The sequence below is a fragment of the Girardinichthys multiradiatus genome, chromosome 2 (genome assembly GCF_021462225.1).
Source record: "Girardinichthys multiradiatus isolate DD_20200921_A chromosome 2, DD_fGirMul_XY1, whole genome shotgun sequence".
Lineage (NCBI taxonomy): Eukaryota > Metazoa > Chordata > Actinopteri > Cyprinodontiformes > Goodeidae > Girardinichthys > Girardinichthys multiradiatus.
In genome coordinates this window covers 38,051,054-38,071,855 of record NC_061795.1, presented here as the reverse complement: position 1 = coordinate 38,071,855, position 20,802 = coordinate 38,051,054, and the positions used below count along the sequence as shown (strand labels likewise).

At 37.4% G+C, this 20,802-nt stretch overlaps 1 protein-coding gene across 1 annotated transcript in view; it reads left to right on the top strand.

Moving 5' to 3' along the window:
* Positions 1 to 20,802, top strand: part of abcc8 (ATP-binding cassette, sub-family C (CFTR/MRP), member 8) — a 97,088-nt gene that overhangs the window by 52,337 nt on the left and 23,949 nt on the right. Inside the window, exons 18-25 of the mRNA XM_047392076.1 lie at positions 4,151 to 4,183; positions 7,515 to 7,553; positions 8,104 to 8,202; positions 13,314 to 13,398; positions 13,633 to 13,713; positions 15,531 to 15,668; positions 15,792 to 15,917; positions 19,263 to 19,359. Of these exons, the coding sequence (XP_047248032.1) occupies positions 4,151 to 4,183; positions 7,515 to 7,553; positions 8,104 to 8,202; positions 13,314 to 13,398; positions 13,633 to 13,713; positions 15,531 to 15,668; positions 15,792 to 15,917; positions 19,263 to 19,359 (698 nt within the window). The remainder of the gene's footprint in view (positions 1 to 4,150; positions 4,184 to 7,514; positions 7,554 to 8,103; positions 8,203 to 13,313; positions 13,399 to 13,632; positions 13,714 to 15,530; positions 15,669 to 15,791; positions 15,918 to 19,262; positions 19,360 to 20,802) is intronic.

Genomic DNA, 20,802 nt, shown 5'->3' with positions numbered 1-20,802 from the left:
ACCACATGTGACTGATATATTCTTCTGAATGCATGTATCCATTAGGGGCGTTTTTACTGTGATGGTTGTGTATGAAGGGCTGCACGGTGGCGCTGTTGGTAGTACTGTTACCTTGCAGCAAGAAGGACCTTGGTAAGACTCCCGGCAGACCACTGGAGATAGGCACCAGCTCCCCCGTGACCCACTATAGAAGAAGCACGTATAGAAAATGGACGGATGGATGAATGGCTGTGTATGAACACATGTATGGTTTCATCCATAGTAATTACAGATTGTAAGTAATCATTATCCACCCTAACAGATCAACATTAACTAAATTCACTTCATGTACATTTGTTTCTCATGTATGCTGCCCAGCTTATAGCATCAGTGATGTCTAAGAAATGGGTAAAAGTCCTCATTTTTCCCATCATAACCCATGAATAAGGCCTTGTATTTTTCTATATGCTTGACCAATAAAGTTCTGAATCTGTTTTACTTAATATTAGACATCACCTTAACAAGGTAACTAGATTGCTCTCTAATAGCACTTTAAGTCTTAATGATGAGCTTCAAACTGTAGGAATCATCTCTGAAGTTTCTCATTGCTGATTGAAAGTGGGAAGCACGACTCGTTCACACATTTTCCATCTGAGATTACCGTCAGTCCTCTACGGTGTTGATTAAAGTAAATTAGAAATCTCTTTCTATGCTTCAGTCAGGCCTGAGCATGATTATCATGTCATTACAATGACTACAGAATGGTAAACACTCAGATCTTCTGCCAAGCCTCAAGTTCCTTCAAGTGTTTTGTGGTGATGAGACTTGATAATGTTATTTCAAGGGAGGGTTTTTACTTTTTGAATTTTTTTTCATATGTTGTATATAGTTGTATTTAAATTAGCATGTTGTTTTGTTTGCCTCTTTGAACCTTCTACTTCAAGCATTATGTTTCATGATAAATCCTTGTTATTGAATGGATTCTGTACTTTTCACTTTAGTCAGTCTATGCTGACAACATTTAGAAAGGCAAGGCAAGTTTATTTATATAGCACATTTCAGCAACAAAACAATTCAACTTTGCATTAACAAACAACAGAACATACATACAAACATACAAACGTAATTTGCAAACGTATAATAAAGGATAGTAAAGAACTGTAAAGAAAAGTTGTACTGAAGACTAAACTTAATGAATTTTAATTATTTAGCCCCCCCCCCCCCCCGTAATATTTAACCCATTTAATGATTTTGCCATAAGGTCAAAAAGTCAAATTCAAAAAGTGAATTCCTGACAGAACCCTGACAGAACTTTGGTTGTAAATTTCTATTTTTCTAACAATATACTTTTTATGTTTGAACAACATAATATCAAGTTATTACAACATCCATATTTACCTCAAAAAAACTTTACGTTCTTACAATACAAATATTATATTGTAGTAAAGGAATAATATATTGTATAAACAAGCGAATTATATTCTTTGAACAATTAAGTTTTCAGGGTAAAACATGCTGCATTTTATTGTTAGAACTTAATATGTGTTTACTTTATAACATAATTAAGTTGATGACGGTGAGTATAAGTGGTTGAGAAAATGTCTGGATCTACAGGAACTGATTAAGTTCTGTTTTATTCTTGCTTTAACCTTGCATGCTGCATTTGATTGATGCCGTTATACAAAGAATCACAGTACTCTAATTAGGTTAAGGTTAACGAAGACATGAACAATCTTTTGAAAAGAAACAGGGCTTTAACATTCTCTTTCTTACATATAAAGCCCTTAATAATCAAATTCCATCAGAGATCTACGGTGGCCGGGGGGTGCAAAACACTTTTACAAGTACCGAAACAAATTTACATTTCAGAAAACAAATTTACATTTCAGAAAACAAATTTACATTTCAGAAAACAATTTAACAAGATGCGAAACAAATTTACATTTCAGAAAACAAATTTATATTTCAGAAAGCAAATTTACATTTCAGAAAACACTTTTACATTTCAGAAAACAAATTTACATTTCAGAAAACAAATTTACATTTCAGAAAACACTTTTACATTTCAGAAAACACTTTTACATTTCAGAAAATCAACCGGAAAGGGAATGTACCAACGCCGAGGCTGAGTGTTTTCTGAAATGTAAATTTGTTTTCTGAAATGTAAAAGTGTTTTCTGAAATGTAAATTTGTTTTCTGAAATGTAAATTTGTTTTCTGAAATGTAAATTTGTTTTCTGAAATGTAAATTTGTTTTCTGAAATGTAAATTTGTTTTCTGAAATGTAAATTTGTTTCGCATCTTGTTAAATTGTTTTCTGAAATGTAAATTTGTTTTCTGAAATGTAAAAGTGTTTTCTGAAATGTAAATTTGTTTTCTTAAATGTAAATTTGTTTTCTGAAATGTAAAAGTGTTTTCTGAAATGTAAATTTGTTTTCTGAAATGTAAAAGTGTTTTCTGAAATGTAAATTTGTTTTCTGAAATGTAAATTTGTTTCGGTACTTGTAAAAGTGTTTTGCACCCCACGGCCACCGTAGAGATCTGATTGTTTTATATGTTCCCTAGAGACCCCTTCACTCTTAGAACGCAGGTTTAATGGTGGTTCCTAGAGTTTCTCAAAGTAGAATGAGTGACAGATCATTTAGTCGTCATTGCTCCTCTCCTGTGGAACCAGCTCACAGATTTTGTCCGTAAAGCTTTTACTAGGCTTAAGACTAAGCTTAAAATTTTCTTTTTTGTAAAGATTGCAGTTAAGTTACCCTTAGCTATCTATAGCAATGCTCCTTTAGGCTTAGCCTGCTGAAGGACATAATGACAACCTTTTCATCACAGCTGCTTTTGCCTACAACTCTCCAATTATGTTTTATCTGCTATTATTATTGCCATTAACCTTATACTCACCTTCTGTTTTTTTCCTCTTCATGGAAGGTACATCTGGCATGCTTTCTGTTTGACACCTTCCTGGCCAGGGTCATCGGTTGAGCCACTCCTGCAAATAACTTAATGTTCCCTTCCTATAGATGATACTTATGTCTCTGTCTTTCTGTGTTTAACCTTGTCTCTCTCCTACACAAAGAAATTGAAGAGTAATTCTGTTAAGCACTCTGGTTTTCTTCCCATAGATTTTATTACTGGCTCAGAGTCTTGAGATGAAGTCACTAGAGAAGCTACAGCCGGAATGATTTCTTATCTAGTTCATTTCGAACTTTGTAGCAACAAACTGTAGAGCATCTATTTTTCATTGTTAAATACATGACAGGTAATATGGGGTGATGCATAAAATGATTTTGTAAACAAATAAATACCAATGATTGAGACAACGGGCACACAGGGACATCCAGTTAACCTTAGCATAGAGTGGAGATGATGAGTAAGGGGACAGAGTTAGTAGTGGATCTCCGTGACCCATGGAACACACTATAGAGCATCCGGAGACTTGTTTCTGTAAAAAAATCCCAATAAAATTTGAGTTTTGGTAAAATATACTGAACATATTCATTATTCCTTATATATTCCCAATTCCCATGTTCCTTGCAGAGTTCTGTATTGTATATGACCTATTTTCCTTATATATATATGATAAAAATCTTTTAATTATTTGTCCTATTTTGAGAAATAACCTTTAGTAACCCTTTCATTTTATGTTATTTCATTTATATTCTAATGTTTTTGTCATTGTTGACAAGTTTAATGGCAAATTGCTTTTTGTGAATATAACCAAACTGCTTTCCTTCTATTTCTTCTGACATCATGGAACAGCTGTGTTTTTACACGTTCAACAGCAAACAATGGGAGCTTCTTAGATGTCAGCTTCCTCCCTCCCTAATGGTTGTGTGTTACTATAGCTGCTGCAGTAAAAACGGCAATAAAATCATCATTCACCCTCCATTTGTCCTTAGATGTGACTGAAGTCACCTTCCCAGGATGAATACATGAGGTGTCAACTGAGCACACCTAAACATACACCACTGCTTCTACTAAGCATGTGCAAACCGTATTATGTGCACATGTGTACAGCGCATGCTGAGCTATAAATTAGTCAGGAGTAAAATGATGTGTGTGTGAAGTTACATGAATAATTACATTTTTCTTGTGTCCCTTTGGCGTTCTTTCCAAACCAAAATGCTGCAGATCAATTAAATCTAACTTTTGTTTGTTATTATTTCTAACAGTATGCCCATCCTTGAATCTGAAGGAGATGCAAGGTAAGCCAGACCCGTCAAACCCAAACATGTAAGCCAACACTGTGATGTATTTTTAGCCAGGCCCTAGATAACATTTTCTGCAGCTCTCAGGCTGATTCAAATGCACTCAAAATATTTTTCAGATTACTACCACACATAGCCAGTTAGTGCTGTTTTCAGTCCCAGTTACTGAAAAACATGAAAAATGTACAACTCTGGCTGTTTAGAAAGGTTTTGAATAGTAAAGGGAGTCTATATGTTCCTTTCTTCCCTGGTTGTCATGATATTTGTTACCTAATGTTCTCTAACAAATCTGTAAGCCCGACACAGATCAGTTGTATTTCGACTGAGATTAAATCTCACTCAGGAGACGTCTATTTACAAATTAGGTGACTTTTGAAGGCAATTGAATGCACTTGTTTTTATACAGGGGTGTCAGATTTAAGGGGTCAATTACATATGCACACCCGTCACACTTTTCAGTTTTTTATTGGAAGAAAGCCTCTACCCTCTGTCTTCCATTTCACAATTATGTGCTACTTTGTGGTGGTCCATCACAAAAAATTAAAAAATAATACATTGGAGTTTTTGTTTGTAACGTAGCAATGTGGAAAATTCAAGAGGTAGGAATTTATTAGTGAGGCACTGTATGTAGTGCCCTTCTCTTGTTACTGACAATCCGAGCACCTTGTAACACTTCAGATGACTTCTGCACTCAATTACACACACACACACACACATACACACACACACACACACACACACACACACACAAAACAAGAGGTTAGATGAAAAATATTAGAAAGCAGAACCTTTGGGGACGTGTATTTATTTTCAAATGCTTTTAATGTTTTTGCATTCTGCTGAAGTATACTAAAATTTGTAAATGTAATTAATAACTTATTGTCATTTTAAAAGGAGAGTTTTTAAGGAAGGTTTTTTCCTATTTGCATGTACATGCAGTTTTTTTTTTTGAAGGAATCTATTTAATTTCGATCTTTTTCTTTTTTACTTAATACTTCCGTGGTAATTTGTGGTTTTGTACACTTGACAATAGATTTAAATAACTGTACACCTTGTAAAGGTTAAACTTGTACATGTTAAAATCCTACCATTGGCAGAATGTTTGCTTTTGTTGCTGTGCCTACACCTTACCAATAATATGCTTCTTGACCTGTTTTAGTACTCAGCTTCACACTAAAAAAACAAGTTTAGTCTGGCAGATCTAGCAGATATATATATATATATATATATATATATATAAGTTTGGACACACCTTCTCATTCAAAGAGTTTTCTTTAATTTCATGACTATAAATATTGTAGCTTCACACTGAAGACATCAAAGCTATGAATTAACACATGTGGAATTATATACTGAACAAAAAAGTGTGAAAACACTGAAAATATGTCTTATATTCTAGGTTCTTCAAAGTAGCCACCTTTTGCTTTGATTACTGCTCCGCACACTCTTGGCATTCTGTTGATGAGCTTCAAGAGGTCGTCACCTGAAATGGTTTTCCAACAATCTTGAAGGAGTTCCCAGAGATGCTTAGCACTTGTTGGCCCTTTTGCCTTCACTCTGTGGTCCAGCTCACCCCAAACCATCTCGATTGGGTTCAGGTCCGGTGACTGTGGAGGCCAGGTCATCTGGCGCAGCACCCCATCACTCTCCTTCTTGGTCAAATAGCCCTTACACAGCCTGGAGGTGTGTTTGGGGTCATTGTCCTGTTGAAAAATAAATGATGGTCCAACTAAACGCAAACCGGATGAAATAGCATGCCGCTGCAATATGCTGTGGTAGCCATGCTGGTTCAGTATGCCTTCAATTTTGTATAAATCCCCAACAGTGTCACCAGCAAAGCACCCCCAGACCATCACACCTCCTCCTCCATGCTTCATGGTGGGAACCAGGCATGTAGAGTCCATCCGTTCACCTCTTCTGTGCCGCACAAAGACACGGTGGTTGGAACCAAAGATCTCAAACTTGGACTCATCAGACCAAAGCACAGATTTCCACTGGTCTAATGTCCATTCCTTGTGTTCTTTAGCCCAAACAAGTCTCTTCTGCTTTTTGCCTGTCCTCAGCAGTGGTTTCCTAGCAGCTATTTTACCATGAAGGCCTGATTCACACAGTCTCCTCTTAACAGTTGTTCTAGAGATGTGTCTGCTGCTAGAACTCTGTGTGGCATTGACCTGTTCTCTAATCTGAGCTGCTGTTAATCTGCAATTTCTGAGGCTGGTGACTCGGATGAACTTAACGTCTGCAGCAGAGGTGACTCTTGGTCTTCCTTTCCTGGGGCGGTCCTCATGTGAGCCAGTTTCTTTGTAGCGCTTGATGGTTTTTGCGACTGCACTTGGGGACACTTTCAAAGTTTTCCCAATTGTTCAGACTGACTGACCTTCATTTCTTAAAGTAATGATGGCCACTCCTTTTTCTTTACTTAGCTGCTTTTTTCTTGCCATAATACAAATTCTAACAGTCTATTCAGTAGGGCTATCAGCTGTATACTGTATCCACCTCCTGCACAACACAACTGATGGTCCCAACCCCATTAATAAGGCTTGAAATCCCACTTATTAAACCTGACAGGGCACACCTGTGAAGTGAAAACCATTTCAGGTGACTACTTCTTGAAGCTCATCAACAGAATGCCAAGAGTGTGTGGAGCAGTAATCAAAGCAAAAGGTGGCTACTTTGAAGAACCTAGAATATAAGACATATTTTCAGTTGTTTCACACTTTTTTGTTCAGTATATAATTCCACGTGTTAATTCATAGTTTTGATGCCTTCAGTGTGAAGCTACAATATTCATAGTCATAAAAATAAAGAAAACTCTTTGAATGAGAAGGTGTGTCCAAACTGTACTGTATATATATATATATATATATATATACATTATATATATGTGTATATATATAGGCAGTTCTCACTGAAACACACACGAAGACATGATGAGCAGGATGCCAGCAAACAGAAAACTCAGAGCTGCTGTTGACGTTCTAATCTCGTCCTTTGGAATCAGATCTTCTGAGAACTCCCTGAGTCCAAGCAGGTTGATGCTGATTTCCATATCAGCAAATTACAGGAAAACGAACAGGATGAGGGCAAAATGGGGGCATTATTTTTAGGAAGGATAAGATTACTGTTAATGATAGATGTGTTCATGTTGAGCAGAGGTCTGTCTGTGTGTTTCTGGGCCAATGAGCACTGACATGATTACCATGGCGAGGAGAGAGACAACTGGTCTGCGTTTGTTTTTTGTTAATCATTGCATATACACGGTGAAGTCAATCATTTATTGTCTGCCTAATGTTTCAGTGTTGTCATGTGTTTGACATTTTCCCTGCAGTCCCACAGACAGATATGCAGCAGGGGACCAGGACATCAGGTGAGCCCAAACAGGACAGCCTGTCCTCATGGAGACACATCATCATTAAAAGCTGAAAGCAGCACTCAGGCTTATCTGGAAACCCACCTGCCGTTCTCTCTGCATGCCTACCTGGCCCTGACCCTCAGCTATATATTGACTGCACAAACACCCCACAGCATCTAATCAGAATCAGCTTTATTGCCAAGTTTGTACATACAAACAAGGAATTTGACTCCGGTACACTTTGCTCTTTGGTTTTGTTTTTGCATTACAGAATATACAAATTTACAATTAACAATGTACAATATACACATATATAATAAAAAGGTGCATTTGCAACATCTGTATGCTGTTGTAATGATCCCTGCACCACTTGTTTAAGGACTAGAGATGTCTTAAAGCAATGTCACCCTCTAAGGTTGAGGAGTCCCTGTGATCCAGAGATTTGAACAACTCCTCGACATCAGCCCATCTATTAAACATAAAAGACCCGTTAAGCAGTAAAATTCAGAAATGGAGAGATTATCCTGTTTGTTTGATAACTGTGTGTGTACTTAATATCTTGCAGGAAGAGAGGCCCTGTGGCCTACGCTTCCCAGAAGCCCTGGCTGCTGAACACCTCTGTGGTGGAAAACATCACCTTTGAGATGCCGATGATAAAATCAAGGTAAGCGTGTATCTGCAATTAGAAGTTTATTGGTGTGTATTTTTCAACTTTTTACCCATTAATTGCACTGCATATAAGAGCGGATTGCTGAAAATGTCACCTTTGTGCAACAACTGAGCTAGTAGTGGAGTCCTGCAGGGTATTAGTGTTCATTATACTTTTTAGCCACTGCTTTTGGACATTTTATGTATTTATTAGTCAGTTAATTAGAGCAAAATCCAGTGCTGTTTACGAGCACACACAAATTAGCCCTTTAATAACTGTTGAATATAGCTGTTTTAGCCGATGAACTTGGATACACAGCAGCTCAGCCTGTTAGGAAAATAACAGGACCTCTTCTCTTAACCACAAATAAAACCTGGTGGAAATGTTAAAGTTGACAAAACAACACAAAAACATCTAATGATATCTAAATATGGTTTAAAAGTTGTTAGAATTGATCAAAAGACTAAGAGATGTCTAACCTTTGATGTGTTTGTGGGCTAAATCCTTCCAATTACAACAGAGTTCATTTGGCTAATTAAAGACAAAGACTGACCAACCTGAAATCGTCATGGACGTGTGGGGGTGTGGGAATGGATTTTCATTTGACAACTTTGTAAATGTACCATTATGGGGGGAAAATAGAAAAATGTGAGATAGCAGACCCACTTATTGTGGCTAACTATGATAATGTTAAGGTGTATCACAGTTCTCACAAAGCAGAGTTAAAAGGAAACCATTTTTAACAAAGCAGGGCTGGATAGAGGAGGATACCCCTGAGCTACAGCAAGTTTTGGTCCCCTACCCACCCAAATTTATTTTTCTCATGCACTTTAAATTAGACTGAAAGTGAGGTAGACCTACACATCAGGAGGTGTCATTTGATGCCTGGTCAGTTTAAAATGTCCCTTGGCAGATGGTTTCATGTTGGTTATGTTGTAAAAAGATTTTCCCCAAAATCTCTTTAGAATTGCCCTTAGGTATGAGTGTGTGTGTGTGCCTGGTTGTCTTTTCTGTCTGTGTCTGTTGCCCTGTGATGAACTGTATACCGCCTTTCGCCCAATGACAGCTGGAGATAGGCACCAGCACCCCTGTGACCCTGCATAAGTGGGAATTGACAATGGGTGGATGGATGTACCCCAATAAATAGGCCAAACTGACCAGCACCTTTTCTCAAAATGCATTCATCCATGCAAAAAAATGACCCGAAATGTTTTTGTCACTATTCCAGGCCTCTTTGTGTTGATGCAACACAATCACAAAAAACAAGGAGGTGTGGAATATGCACTTAAATCGTTTTGTTTGTCTGAATTGGCGGAGATTCTCAAACACTTGAGTATTTTTCATTCTAACTAAAGTCTAACAATTGATAACAGCTCACCTGAAATGGGCCTTTGAGTTTTATATAAAGTATATTGAAAAACTAAAATCCTCGGGGTTCCAAAAAAACTCTAACTTGAGATAATGCCGTTATCAGCCCTTTCTCAAGTCTGGCCCAGCATTCCAGGTTTTACATGCACTGTGTAGATGCATGATCCACACACTGATTGTGTCCAGATCTCAACATTCAGCTGGAAAAGAAGCAGAGGAAATAAGCTGCAATTTAGAAAATAAATTTGAGTGATTCTGTCACTTAAAACAAAACTTTTCTTCAGGCATTAAGGAACAGCTGGATAATATTAAATAATGATAACAACCGTGTCTTCAGTCAGAGGCTTCTTCAGATCTGCTGTAAGACAGACAGACTTTTAATTGAATTTGAAATAATAGTAATAAGGAACAGGATTAGACCTGCACTCACCATGGATCCATCTTCCAGTTTATTGTGAACAAACATTTTGATGGGTTTAATGGTTTGGTTCAAATCAGAAGAGTGATCTACAGTCAATGCTAGCTCCTGGTATACTTTTATCCCCCATCTGTACACTTATAGTCATGAAACTGTGCTCCCCGATTGTCTCTTTTGACAAGTATTCGGCCTTTAGTTTCAACCTGAAAGTCTCAGTGGACCCCAATTTGAGACCAAAATATATGAATGAGTCAGATTTATTATAATTTTGACCACATTGAGATTTTTTTAAACACAGAGAATAGCAAACAGGATTTCTAATGTGGCGCTGAACAGAATTGCAGCTTAGAGTAGAGTATCACCAGATGTAAACAGTCTCTGAAATGAATATTGGAACAATGTTTTTGATGCTTTTAATTTATTTAAATAGCATGAAAGGCAATTTGTGTCTCTGCTCTGTTCTCTCAAACCCCCAGTCAGTCGTGGCAGATGACAAATCACACTGAGCCTGGTTCTGCTGGAGGTTTCTTCCTGTTAAAAGGGAGTTTTTCCTCTCCACTGTCGCTACATGCATGCTCAGTATGAGGGATTGCTGCAAAGTCAACGCCAGTGACGGTCCACTGTCTCTACATGCTCATCCAGGAAGAATGAATGCTGCAAGTCACTGGCTCGATGCAATCTGCTGGGTTTCCTTAGATAGAAAACTTTTTAACCACTTTGAATAATAAACTGAAACTTGACTACACTGTTTGATAGTTAGGATTAATTGGAAAGTATGTACCTGACTTGAAATCTGTATGATTCGATTGAATTTACTTTGTGAAGTGCCTTGAGACGACATGTGTTGTGAATTGATGCTATTTAAATAAACTGAATGGAATTTAACTGAATACTAAAAAGTAAAAAAAAAATAAGAAAACTACTGAGGAAGACGTTAGATAAGCTGCTAACATTTAACAAATTGAAAAAGCTAAAAAATCTAAAGTTAGGAAATTAAGACTTTGGGACAATTTATTGGAATTCCAGAGGATGTTAGTTTAGCTGCTAAGATTAAAGTTGCACAAGCTACAGAAGATAATGTTGTCCTTGAATATAAATGGTCCAGTGATCTGAGAAAATTAAACCACTTCATGAAAATACTGATCTACTCATGACTATTATCAATTATTCTGCCAATTTAATTCGATTAGTTTTTCTTGGGGCTTTTTTCTTGACACCTGGGATCACGTTTGAACATTAGTAGAAATGCCCTATGTAGACTCATTAATTACTACCTGAGTTTTGACTACCTGTCAAGCCAAGATGTTAAATGAAATCAGTCTCTGTTGTCACAGTGGCCTCTGCACTAAATTAAAGGTGCCGACACCTGAATAAGTGAAAGCCACTTTTTGACCTGACAGGCAAAACACTTTGAAAGAGGATTATTTGATTTTTACAAAGGGTGTGTAATTCACCCTCCTCTCCTCTTAGTCCTTGCACAAGTATACATGCTGTGACCACCTGTGTCTCCAAAATCACAAGACACAGCACCAATAGCACACAAACCCACACTCATGAATTTCACAACAAAAGACTGAAAGCCTGCTTTCTTTCTCTTGTGGCAACAGGCTGCCTCTCTGCAGGTCTAGTGGACTGCTTTTCTTTTTCCCTTCCTTTTATGAAATACTAATGGCTCTGTGTGCTTTGTTATTGTATATTTGGTCTATTAAACATCTGGCCAAGTGCAGACGTTCTCACTGGTTGTGCTGCAGTTGTTTTACCATGTTTGTGTTTCTTGAGGTGATGGCTGTTATTTTCAATGTCAACAACAATGCGAAAGTTGGTTCGAGTTTCTGTATGGATCATTTATTGTTTGTAGGGCGCAAATACCTAAAAGACCTGCTTCTCTCCCTTCAGTTCTCTTCAAAATGTTCTTGTCGGACCCTAGATCTAGTCAAAAGAACTTATTCCTACAGATTGTGCCTCATAATCTCAAAAAATATATAAAACCGTACATCTGATGGCAGACATTTAATCACATTGTATAAAAAGACACATGACCATATTTTTATCACTGTCTGAGATTAACTCACATTAAACTTTTCCTGTTTTAGGTCAGTTATAGTTAGCAACATTATTTCTGTTTGATATTTGCCAGAATAATAAATGAGATTTTTAAACCTAAAATTAAGTTGTTAACCCATTTTCTTTAGGCTGCTGAGAAACCAATAAACTGTTGATAAATTTTTAATCAGGTGGATACTATTTGAACTCTCATTGCCTCACATAAACCTTCCCTTTAATTTTTGTAAAAGAACAGAATTCGTCATATTTTCTCTTTTTATCTTTCTTTTTGTGTATTTCTTTAACTTAAGTAGGTCTAAATGTGACTAATATTAATTTTAATTCCAGATTTCAACAGTTACTAGCTCTTGCTGTTCTCCTGTTGAAGTGAATTATCCTTAATTGATGCTAAATACCTTCTAGTCCTGAGAAATGGACAGAAATCGTTTTCTGCTTCTTTTAAAGTGGTAGAGATTGCTCAGATGAAAGGTCAAGATTTTGATTTTGAGATTGTGACTGATCAGTTTGGTTTATAACCTTAAAACAATTTAAATTAGATAATTAGTGATACACATTTGTAAATATATTTTGCATTTTACTGATTATTAAATTGCTAGTTTCATAAATTGACGTCTTAATTGATCGGCACATCGGTGTGGCCATTTGTTTCTGTTAACCCAGGCTTTTCCTGAACAGATTCTTGGCATACAGACCTGCTGCTAGTCCTAAACTTGATAGAAATTGAGTACTTCTTGCAGTGCATCTGTGGAAGTCCTAGCTTAGTGTTTTGCTAAAGAATTAACAGATTATTCTTGATTTAGAAACAAAGCTGCTCTCCTAAAGCTAAAGTACTGATTTCATAATGATTTAGCAGCCCACACGGTCCAGAACCTGTAGACGTTTGTTTTTTGGGTCATGGCATTATGTCATTTGCATATAACCTTAATATGGTTCCAGCAGTCAGATCATGTAAAGATGATTGCATTTAATAAACAATGTAGGCTGTAAGGTTTAGATTGCATTTTAAATTTAAATTACATAAATGGACTGAATTTCTCGCTCCCCTGCATTCTGTGTAGAGTTGAAATCAACTCGACTGACCTCTTCATCTCCCAGCAGCTGCTGCTTCTTTTTTCTGCATTTACTTCAGGTTTTGTTGTGTTATGCGCACCTAACAGCAGCTGAGATGTAAAATCACTAAAATGACCATTGGCTGGCACAGCAACAAAGAGCAGAAGCCTTGTTTCTGTCTGCCAGCTGATCTCTGCCCTCATTTGTATTCTGTGTCTTTTTGCAGATACAACACTGTAATTGAGGCCTGCTCCCTTCAGCCAGACATTGACATCCTTCCACAGGGGGACCAGACAGAGATTGGTGAGCGGGTCGGTACCACTTTGAATATTCTGTACATAATATATAACTCTGGAACTCATTTTTCATCGTTGCTGTTCACAAGGTTTTGTTATTTCTGCTTGCGTGGAGCTGGACTAACTGATTTCCTTTTTTGTGCACTACTAATGAAGGGAATAAATCATTAATAATGATATAATATACACAATATAACCAGAATCCATTGTCTTGTTATTTTGTGTTGAGATCCTTCTCTTCTGGTGCAGGGTATCATCCTATCAGGAGGACAAAAACAGAGGATCAGCGTGGCCAGAGCCTTGTACCAGCAGACCAACGTGGTTTTTCTGGTGAGTCTGTATAGAAACAGAGCAGAAGCTTTTATCTAGAGAATCACTTTGGTTGATGGGTTTTGTATTTGAGCTTTCACTCATATGATTCTATTTCTGAAGCTGTCCTGCATGACAAAAATAGCAGCATACTCCTTCAGCTTAGAGAAGATGACTCTGAACTGTCAGATCCTGATGGACTTTCTTTTAGGATATTTTTATTCCATTTGACATATATTTTCCACTATCTATTTTGCTTTTTTTTCAGGATTATTAAAAGAAGCCACTTTCTAATTACTCAGAAAACACGTAACAACATGCTGCACACTGGGCACCGTTAACTCAGGATCCAGTAGCACCTTCTATAGGATCATCATAGGAAACAGTGTTTTCCTTGTTCATCCCAGCTTTTATTTTGTGTTTTTTTATATTACCCATCTGTAAGATATCTAATGTCACATGAAAAACTAAAATATTATTTATTGCCACCATATTCTTTATATTTGTGACAGAATTACTGATCTAATGTAATCATAAAGTGCAGTGTTGGTTTTATCCCACACTATACACTCCACATTAAGCAGCTACATAAACAAAATCCAAAACTGGACCTCACTATTGATGGAACAAGAATGGTCTTTGCCAAAGCTCTCCCAGATATGTCGGTCTGCCTAAAGAACGTCTACAAAAGCAGAGCTTCAATGGATCCGTTTGTTTAGATGACAAACTGAAGCTCATCAGGAAGAAACCACACCTACTGTGAAACACAGTGGATGATCTAATGTTCAGTCATATTCAACAGACTAGAATATTACTGAAAAGTTCATTTATTTCAGTAACTCCGTTCACTGAGACGTTTTATAGATTAATTACACGCAGACTGATGTTTTCAAGCCTTCATATCTGTTAATTATGATGATTTTCCACTTACAGCATGAAAACAACATTTACGATTAGAATATTAAATTAGATATTTAATATTTAACTTAATGAAAAGCATAAAACCTGCTTAATAGGTATTTTTAAAAGGTACATTTAATCTGGCAAACAAACCTCGTCGGAGCGCATATTTTAATTTATTGAATATGACTGTAATTTGAGATTCCTGCATCTTTTTCTGCTGCCAATACAGTGCCTTTAAAAAGTACTCATATGCTTTGACTGTTTTAACAAACAGTTAGGTTATAAAACAGGACCTGGGGCTTCTCACAGAGCACAATTTAATCATCTGAAAATGCAAAAATTACAAAGAAACATGAGAAGATGAGAATATAATAGCGACAAATCAACTTAAACACGTCTATCCACCTAAACTCACACCATTATTTAGAGGAGCAGTCAAGAAGCCCATAGTAATTTTGGAGGAGTGGCAGAAACTACATCTCAGGTGGGAGAATCTGTTTAAGGACACATAGTATTTGTGTTTTCCATAAATATAGCCATTATGAAAGAATGATAGGATCAAAAGCTGTTGAAAGAAAGCCAAAACAAGTCCCATTTGATTGTACCAAAAGCCATGTAGGGGACAAACCAAGCATGTGGAAAAGTGTGCTCTAAATGAGACTAAAACTGAATGTTTTGGCCTACATGCAAAATGCAATGTGTGGTAGAACACTAACACTGCATATTAGCCTGAGCACTCCACCTCCAAACATGGTTGTGGGGGCATCATGCTGTGGGGATGCTTTTCTTAAGCATAGACAGGGAATTTGTGGGACAATGAATGGAGCCAAATATAGGTCATTCCTGTAAGAAAACTTGTTAGACCTTTGCGTTCCACTGTTTGTTCTAACAGATGTTTTTCTTGCACTTTGAAACATTTGCTTATATATTTTTAGGATGACCCATTTTCTGCTTTAGACATCCACCTGAGTGACCATCTGATGCAGGATGGCATCCTCAAGCTGCTGAGGGAGGAGAAGAGGACAGTGGTGTTGGTCACACACAAACTTCAGTATTTGCCACATGCTGACTGGGTAACACAACAATGGCTTCTTTCCTTCAAACATTTTATAGACCGCACATCACCAAGATATCTGTCAAGTGTATGAGGATACATTTCTTCTTTCTGCCTCTGTGTCCGTGTTTATTCATATCAGATTATTGCCATGAAAGATGGGACAATCCAGACTGAAGGGACTTTGAAGGATATCCAGAACTCTGAACCTGAACTCTTCAAACAGTGGAAGACCCTGATGAACAGGCAGGACCGGGAGTTTAAGACGGTGATTAATAACTGCATACACAGTATTAATGGGGTTTCAATGACTCTGAATCAGCACCTAATAAGAGATTACGTCTTTTAATTTGAGAATTTCCTGAGCAAACAATCACAGGAACTCAAACGAACTCTAATGAAATAAGTTAGAGTTAAATAAGTGATTTTATTCTAAAAAATGTATCCAGTCCTCATCAGAAGTTTATGTTGTGATTATGAATATGAATATATTATTTAATATTTAATATTAATACTTTCATATTTTATTAAATAATATTTCGGTCTGTTAAGGGTTGTCCTGTGAATACCAGCCCAAAATTGAAAGGGATGAGCCAAGCTCTGACATTATTGAAAAGCAAAACTCTGCACACAAATGGAATGAATTCACACAATTTCTTAAAATACAAGAATTTATTAACAAAAATAAGTCAACTCAAAGTCAAACATATTTCAATCAACAAACTCTTTACTATGCTAAAACAATCCAACTAAACTACCAAACAAAATGAAAGAATAAGGAAGACTAATGGTTTATGTACAATATAAACAAGCTGATCAAAGATGGTTGAAAAGCATGACTGAAGTAGTGATGCAACTTTACCATACAATGTTTATGTTTATGTTTGAGAACCAAGGATTATCTTGAAGAATCTGGAAGTGAAGACAAGTTAGTCTTGGAACCAACTTAGGCAATAATCAGCATACCTTTAGACAACCATTCACAATGCAAGATCAGATAAAATATTATTTTAATAAAATAATATTTTAAAGGAAAGATTTGCTGAATAAAACCAACCTTCTGGATGACCAATTCTCAAAGGTGTTTAATTAGCTGCCTTCATTTATTAAAATAATATTTAAAGAAATATTATTTTGAATAAGAACCAAATCTTTGAGAAATGGGCTTAATTGTGTTACTTAGTTATCAAGTTTAGTAAAATAATATTTAGGGAAATATTATCTTACTAGATTGAAAACTAACAACCTTTTTGGGTAAATGATCTTTAGCAGGCAAGCACATGTTTTAGCTGTTAGCCGTTGGAGCTAACAAAAGAAGCTTATAGCTTATCATCAGACTCAAACACACACATTTAAAATACCACTAGTAAAAGGGTTAAAATGCATAAGCGTGAACGGCGCGTTATGGCCGATCTTCTATGTATAAAATCACCCTTTAAATAAAGTTTGTCTCAACTTAAAAAAACAAAACAAACAGAACACACAAACTGAGCACGTGTGCTGAGCAGATAATCTGCTAGCACTAAGATGGCTGAGTTTTCAACACAAACAAAACCAAATGTCATTAAACGAAAAATGTTTAGATTATTTCATTCTAAACTACTTCCCTCTGCCCAAAACACAACCTCTTACGTGAACCGTGCTGAGGAAAAGTTGTCCGGGCGACGAAGTTGAAGGAAGCTTCCACAGTGAACTTTAAGCTAACCTAACTTGCAGCTAACCTCCGTAACTGTGGGATGGGGCGGCTCATTCTGCCGGGCTTGCCAAACTGCACGTTACTGCTGTAACCACGGTGATGCGGTCCTGTTGTCCTTCGTTCAGACCAGGAAAACTGCTCCACTCGGCTTTGTAGAGACAGGGTCTCTGCTGGGAACTCTCTGTAACACAGTTTGATTCTGTAGACCTCAGAGAGAAAAGTCAAGCCACACTCGTACCTTAATTACCCCCGTTCATGAATGAAGATACACAAACAGCAATTAATTCCTACTTAACCTAGTGCATATGATCGCGTGATCATATGACACTCTTGGATCCAATTTGAAGAGTTATGTCTGTTTGTCTGCAAAGAGACATTAGCGGGCTGTGTCCCTCCGTCCAGTTCCTCTGGGGACCTGCGTGGAAGCGGTTTTTTGTTGCAAAAGCGGGGTTTTTATTCAAACAGTGATGTCACGGGAAGTCCGCTGTTACCCCTTTTCCTGGCTGTGCTGTAAGTAGGTTAATGCGATTTATTTTGAAAGTTCCAGAAAAGTTCTTATTATGTTGTCCCCGTGGCTGAGGTCCCAACATTTACATACGCACATCATGGGCATGATTGTCATATTAGTTTTGGGTTTTGCCTATTGCCTTTCTTTTTCCAGGCTGGACTGATAATACAGCAAACAGCCTCAATTAATTTAAAAATAGGAACTGGATGGACAAGGATCATGTACTCAGGCTAAAATACATATACCCCAAATAATATTAGCTTAAATGTCTCTTAACAAGGGGCAACTCGACCAAATACTTATTTGTAGCCTTTAAGAATCCTCTGACATAACTCTGGGTGGAGTTTTGATCTACCTTCTTGGCAGAAGTGGTAGAGGTCATTTGAAATGGTTTGTTTCCTACCACAGATGGAGCTTTTAAGAACAGTCCCTACATTTTCAACTTTGTTGAGGTCATGGTTTTTCCAGCAGCTGGATGTTATCTTGATTGTTCAACTCCAAAACCAGTTCTGATGTGTGGTTGGGATCATTGTCCTGTAGGAACAGCCTCTGAGGAAAATAAATTGGTTTGAATGATTAGGAATAACACTGCTTAAGCCCAACATGAACTGGAAACTGTTGGAATACCAGAGTCACTGCTGACGATGAAATAGGTTTTCCATCAACACAGACTGAGAGGGTGCTGACCAAGAAAGAACCTGCTGCTCCAAACTGAACACCCTCAGGCTTGACTGAAATGTGCAGCTGCCCAATGGACAAGACAAACATGGATGGAGAAAACATTCACACTCAATTGCGTTATTTAGATACACTGATGTATTGAGTAAGTTTGCATGATTCAAGGGGAGGCCTTCAAACATAAGAACACTGCCCCAACTATCAAGCATGGTGGTTGCAGCATCATGATGTGGGGCTATTACACCGCTAGACGTTCGGGTGCAATCCACAAAGTTGGTGGAATAATCAAGCAGGAGGATTACCTCTAAAGTTTTCTACTTTCCCTCAAATCAACAACTAGATGGTTAAAACTTGAACTGACATGACCAAAGGCACATTAAAACTGGTTTTGAAATGATAGAGCAGACCTTAATCTTTTTAATAATATTCAGAATATGCTTAAAAGCTGAGTCACTGCAAGGAAACCAACCAATGTATATAGACTGTATTGATGTGGTAAAGAAGGGTGTTTAAATATCCAGGTTGAATTGCCAGAAGCTTGTTCATGGCTAAAAAAATGGGTGTGGTTTTTTTTAAAAGGTTGAATGCCTATAATTTGAGCTTGTATTTGTTGTTTACTGAGGAAATCCACAGTAAATTCCAACATTTGCATCAAATTTAAATAGATATTAAAGATTCAATAAATGTTTTACTTTAAGTGTGCACACAACATTCTTTATTCTGTTTTTTAGGAGACTGTGGTGGAGAGTATGACTGATCTGGAAAGGAAAAACCTACGGAGGGCCATGTACTCCAGAGAAGCTCTGAGGAATGAGGAGGACGAGGAAGGTGAGAGGAGACAGGGAGCAACCGGCTGGAGTAGATTTATGCATGACTGCAGTCTGAGCTTCTCTGATTTCATCCTGGGTGATATATGCAGGAGGTCATTTTCCTTCACCTGCTGTGTTTGCTGAGAAGCATCTGTTAGATTGAAGCTTAAACTCCCCCAGCTTATTTTAATGTTTACCCCCTCTCTGTCTGTAGTAACCCAAGTGACTTCTAATACTTTTATTTATGTTTTATGGTTAATGCAAACACTTAAAAGTGGCTAAATAATCTCAGTCTTCTTCTTGGCTCTCCTTTGACCTATTTAGCACTCAGAAATGTCCCCACCTTCAGCCCAGCAGCCTCCTGCTGTGGGTCTCTGTGTGTTTGTGTCTGTCATTTAAAAAAAGCTGAAGGTGTTGGGGTACAGAGGCTGCGTTCTTTATCTGTGCTCTGTATTGTCTTCCGTGTGCTGGTGGCACCCTGGGATGGACTTGTACGATGTCTCCGGCAGCAGGTGCCGTCCTTGCGTTCGATCAAGCAGGTGTGGCCAGAAAACGCATGGTTTGGGTAAAGAAATAACAGCAAAGCAGCTATTGTGGCATTGTGATGCAGGTAGCAAACTGCAGTGTGGATTTCTCTATTTTAGAATATCATCATTCTTTGTGGTCATGCCTCTCTTTCTCTTATGTCTAAAACATTCCTCACTCCTGCTCCTGAAAGTTTGCTGAATGAAAGCATGACTGTAGGTAATTATAATTGTTGCCATTTTGCTCCTGCTAGTCATTCAGTTTGTTTTCCTTCTGCTTCCTATGTGCTTCCAGCATGTTTGAGCCTAGAAGGCAACGACATGCAGCCTCATGCTCCAATGCTTGCTGCATGTGATGTGTTATATTTACTTTACATTGTGGGTGGGGAAATGGCAGGAGCTCATTCATTAGCTTCTTACCCCCCCATGGGAATGAGCATCTGCTTGGAGATGTAGAGTAGAGAAACTGTAGCCTGCAGATAGTGCCTCACAAAAGTATTCATAGGCCTTGAACTTTTTGTCACAATGCAACTATTTCAATCTCTTTTATAGGGCGGTTATGCTATACAGGTCCTTCTCAAAATATTAGCATATTGTGATAAAGTTCATTATTTTCCATAATGTAATGATGAAAATTTAACATTCATATATTTTAGATTCATTGCACACTAACTGAAATATTTCAGGTCTTTTATTGTCTTAATACGGATGATTTTGGCATACAGCTCATGAAAACCCAAAATTCCTATCTCACAAAATTAGCATATTTCATCCGACCAATAAAAGAAAAGTGTTTTTAATACAAAAGACGTCAACCTTCAAATAATCATGTACAGTTATGCACTCAATACTTGGTCGGGAATCCTTTTGCAGAAATGACTGCTTCAATGCGGCGTGGCATGGAGGCAATCATCCTGTGGCACTGCTGAGGTCTTATG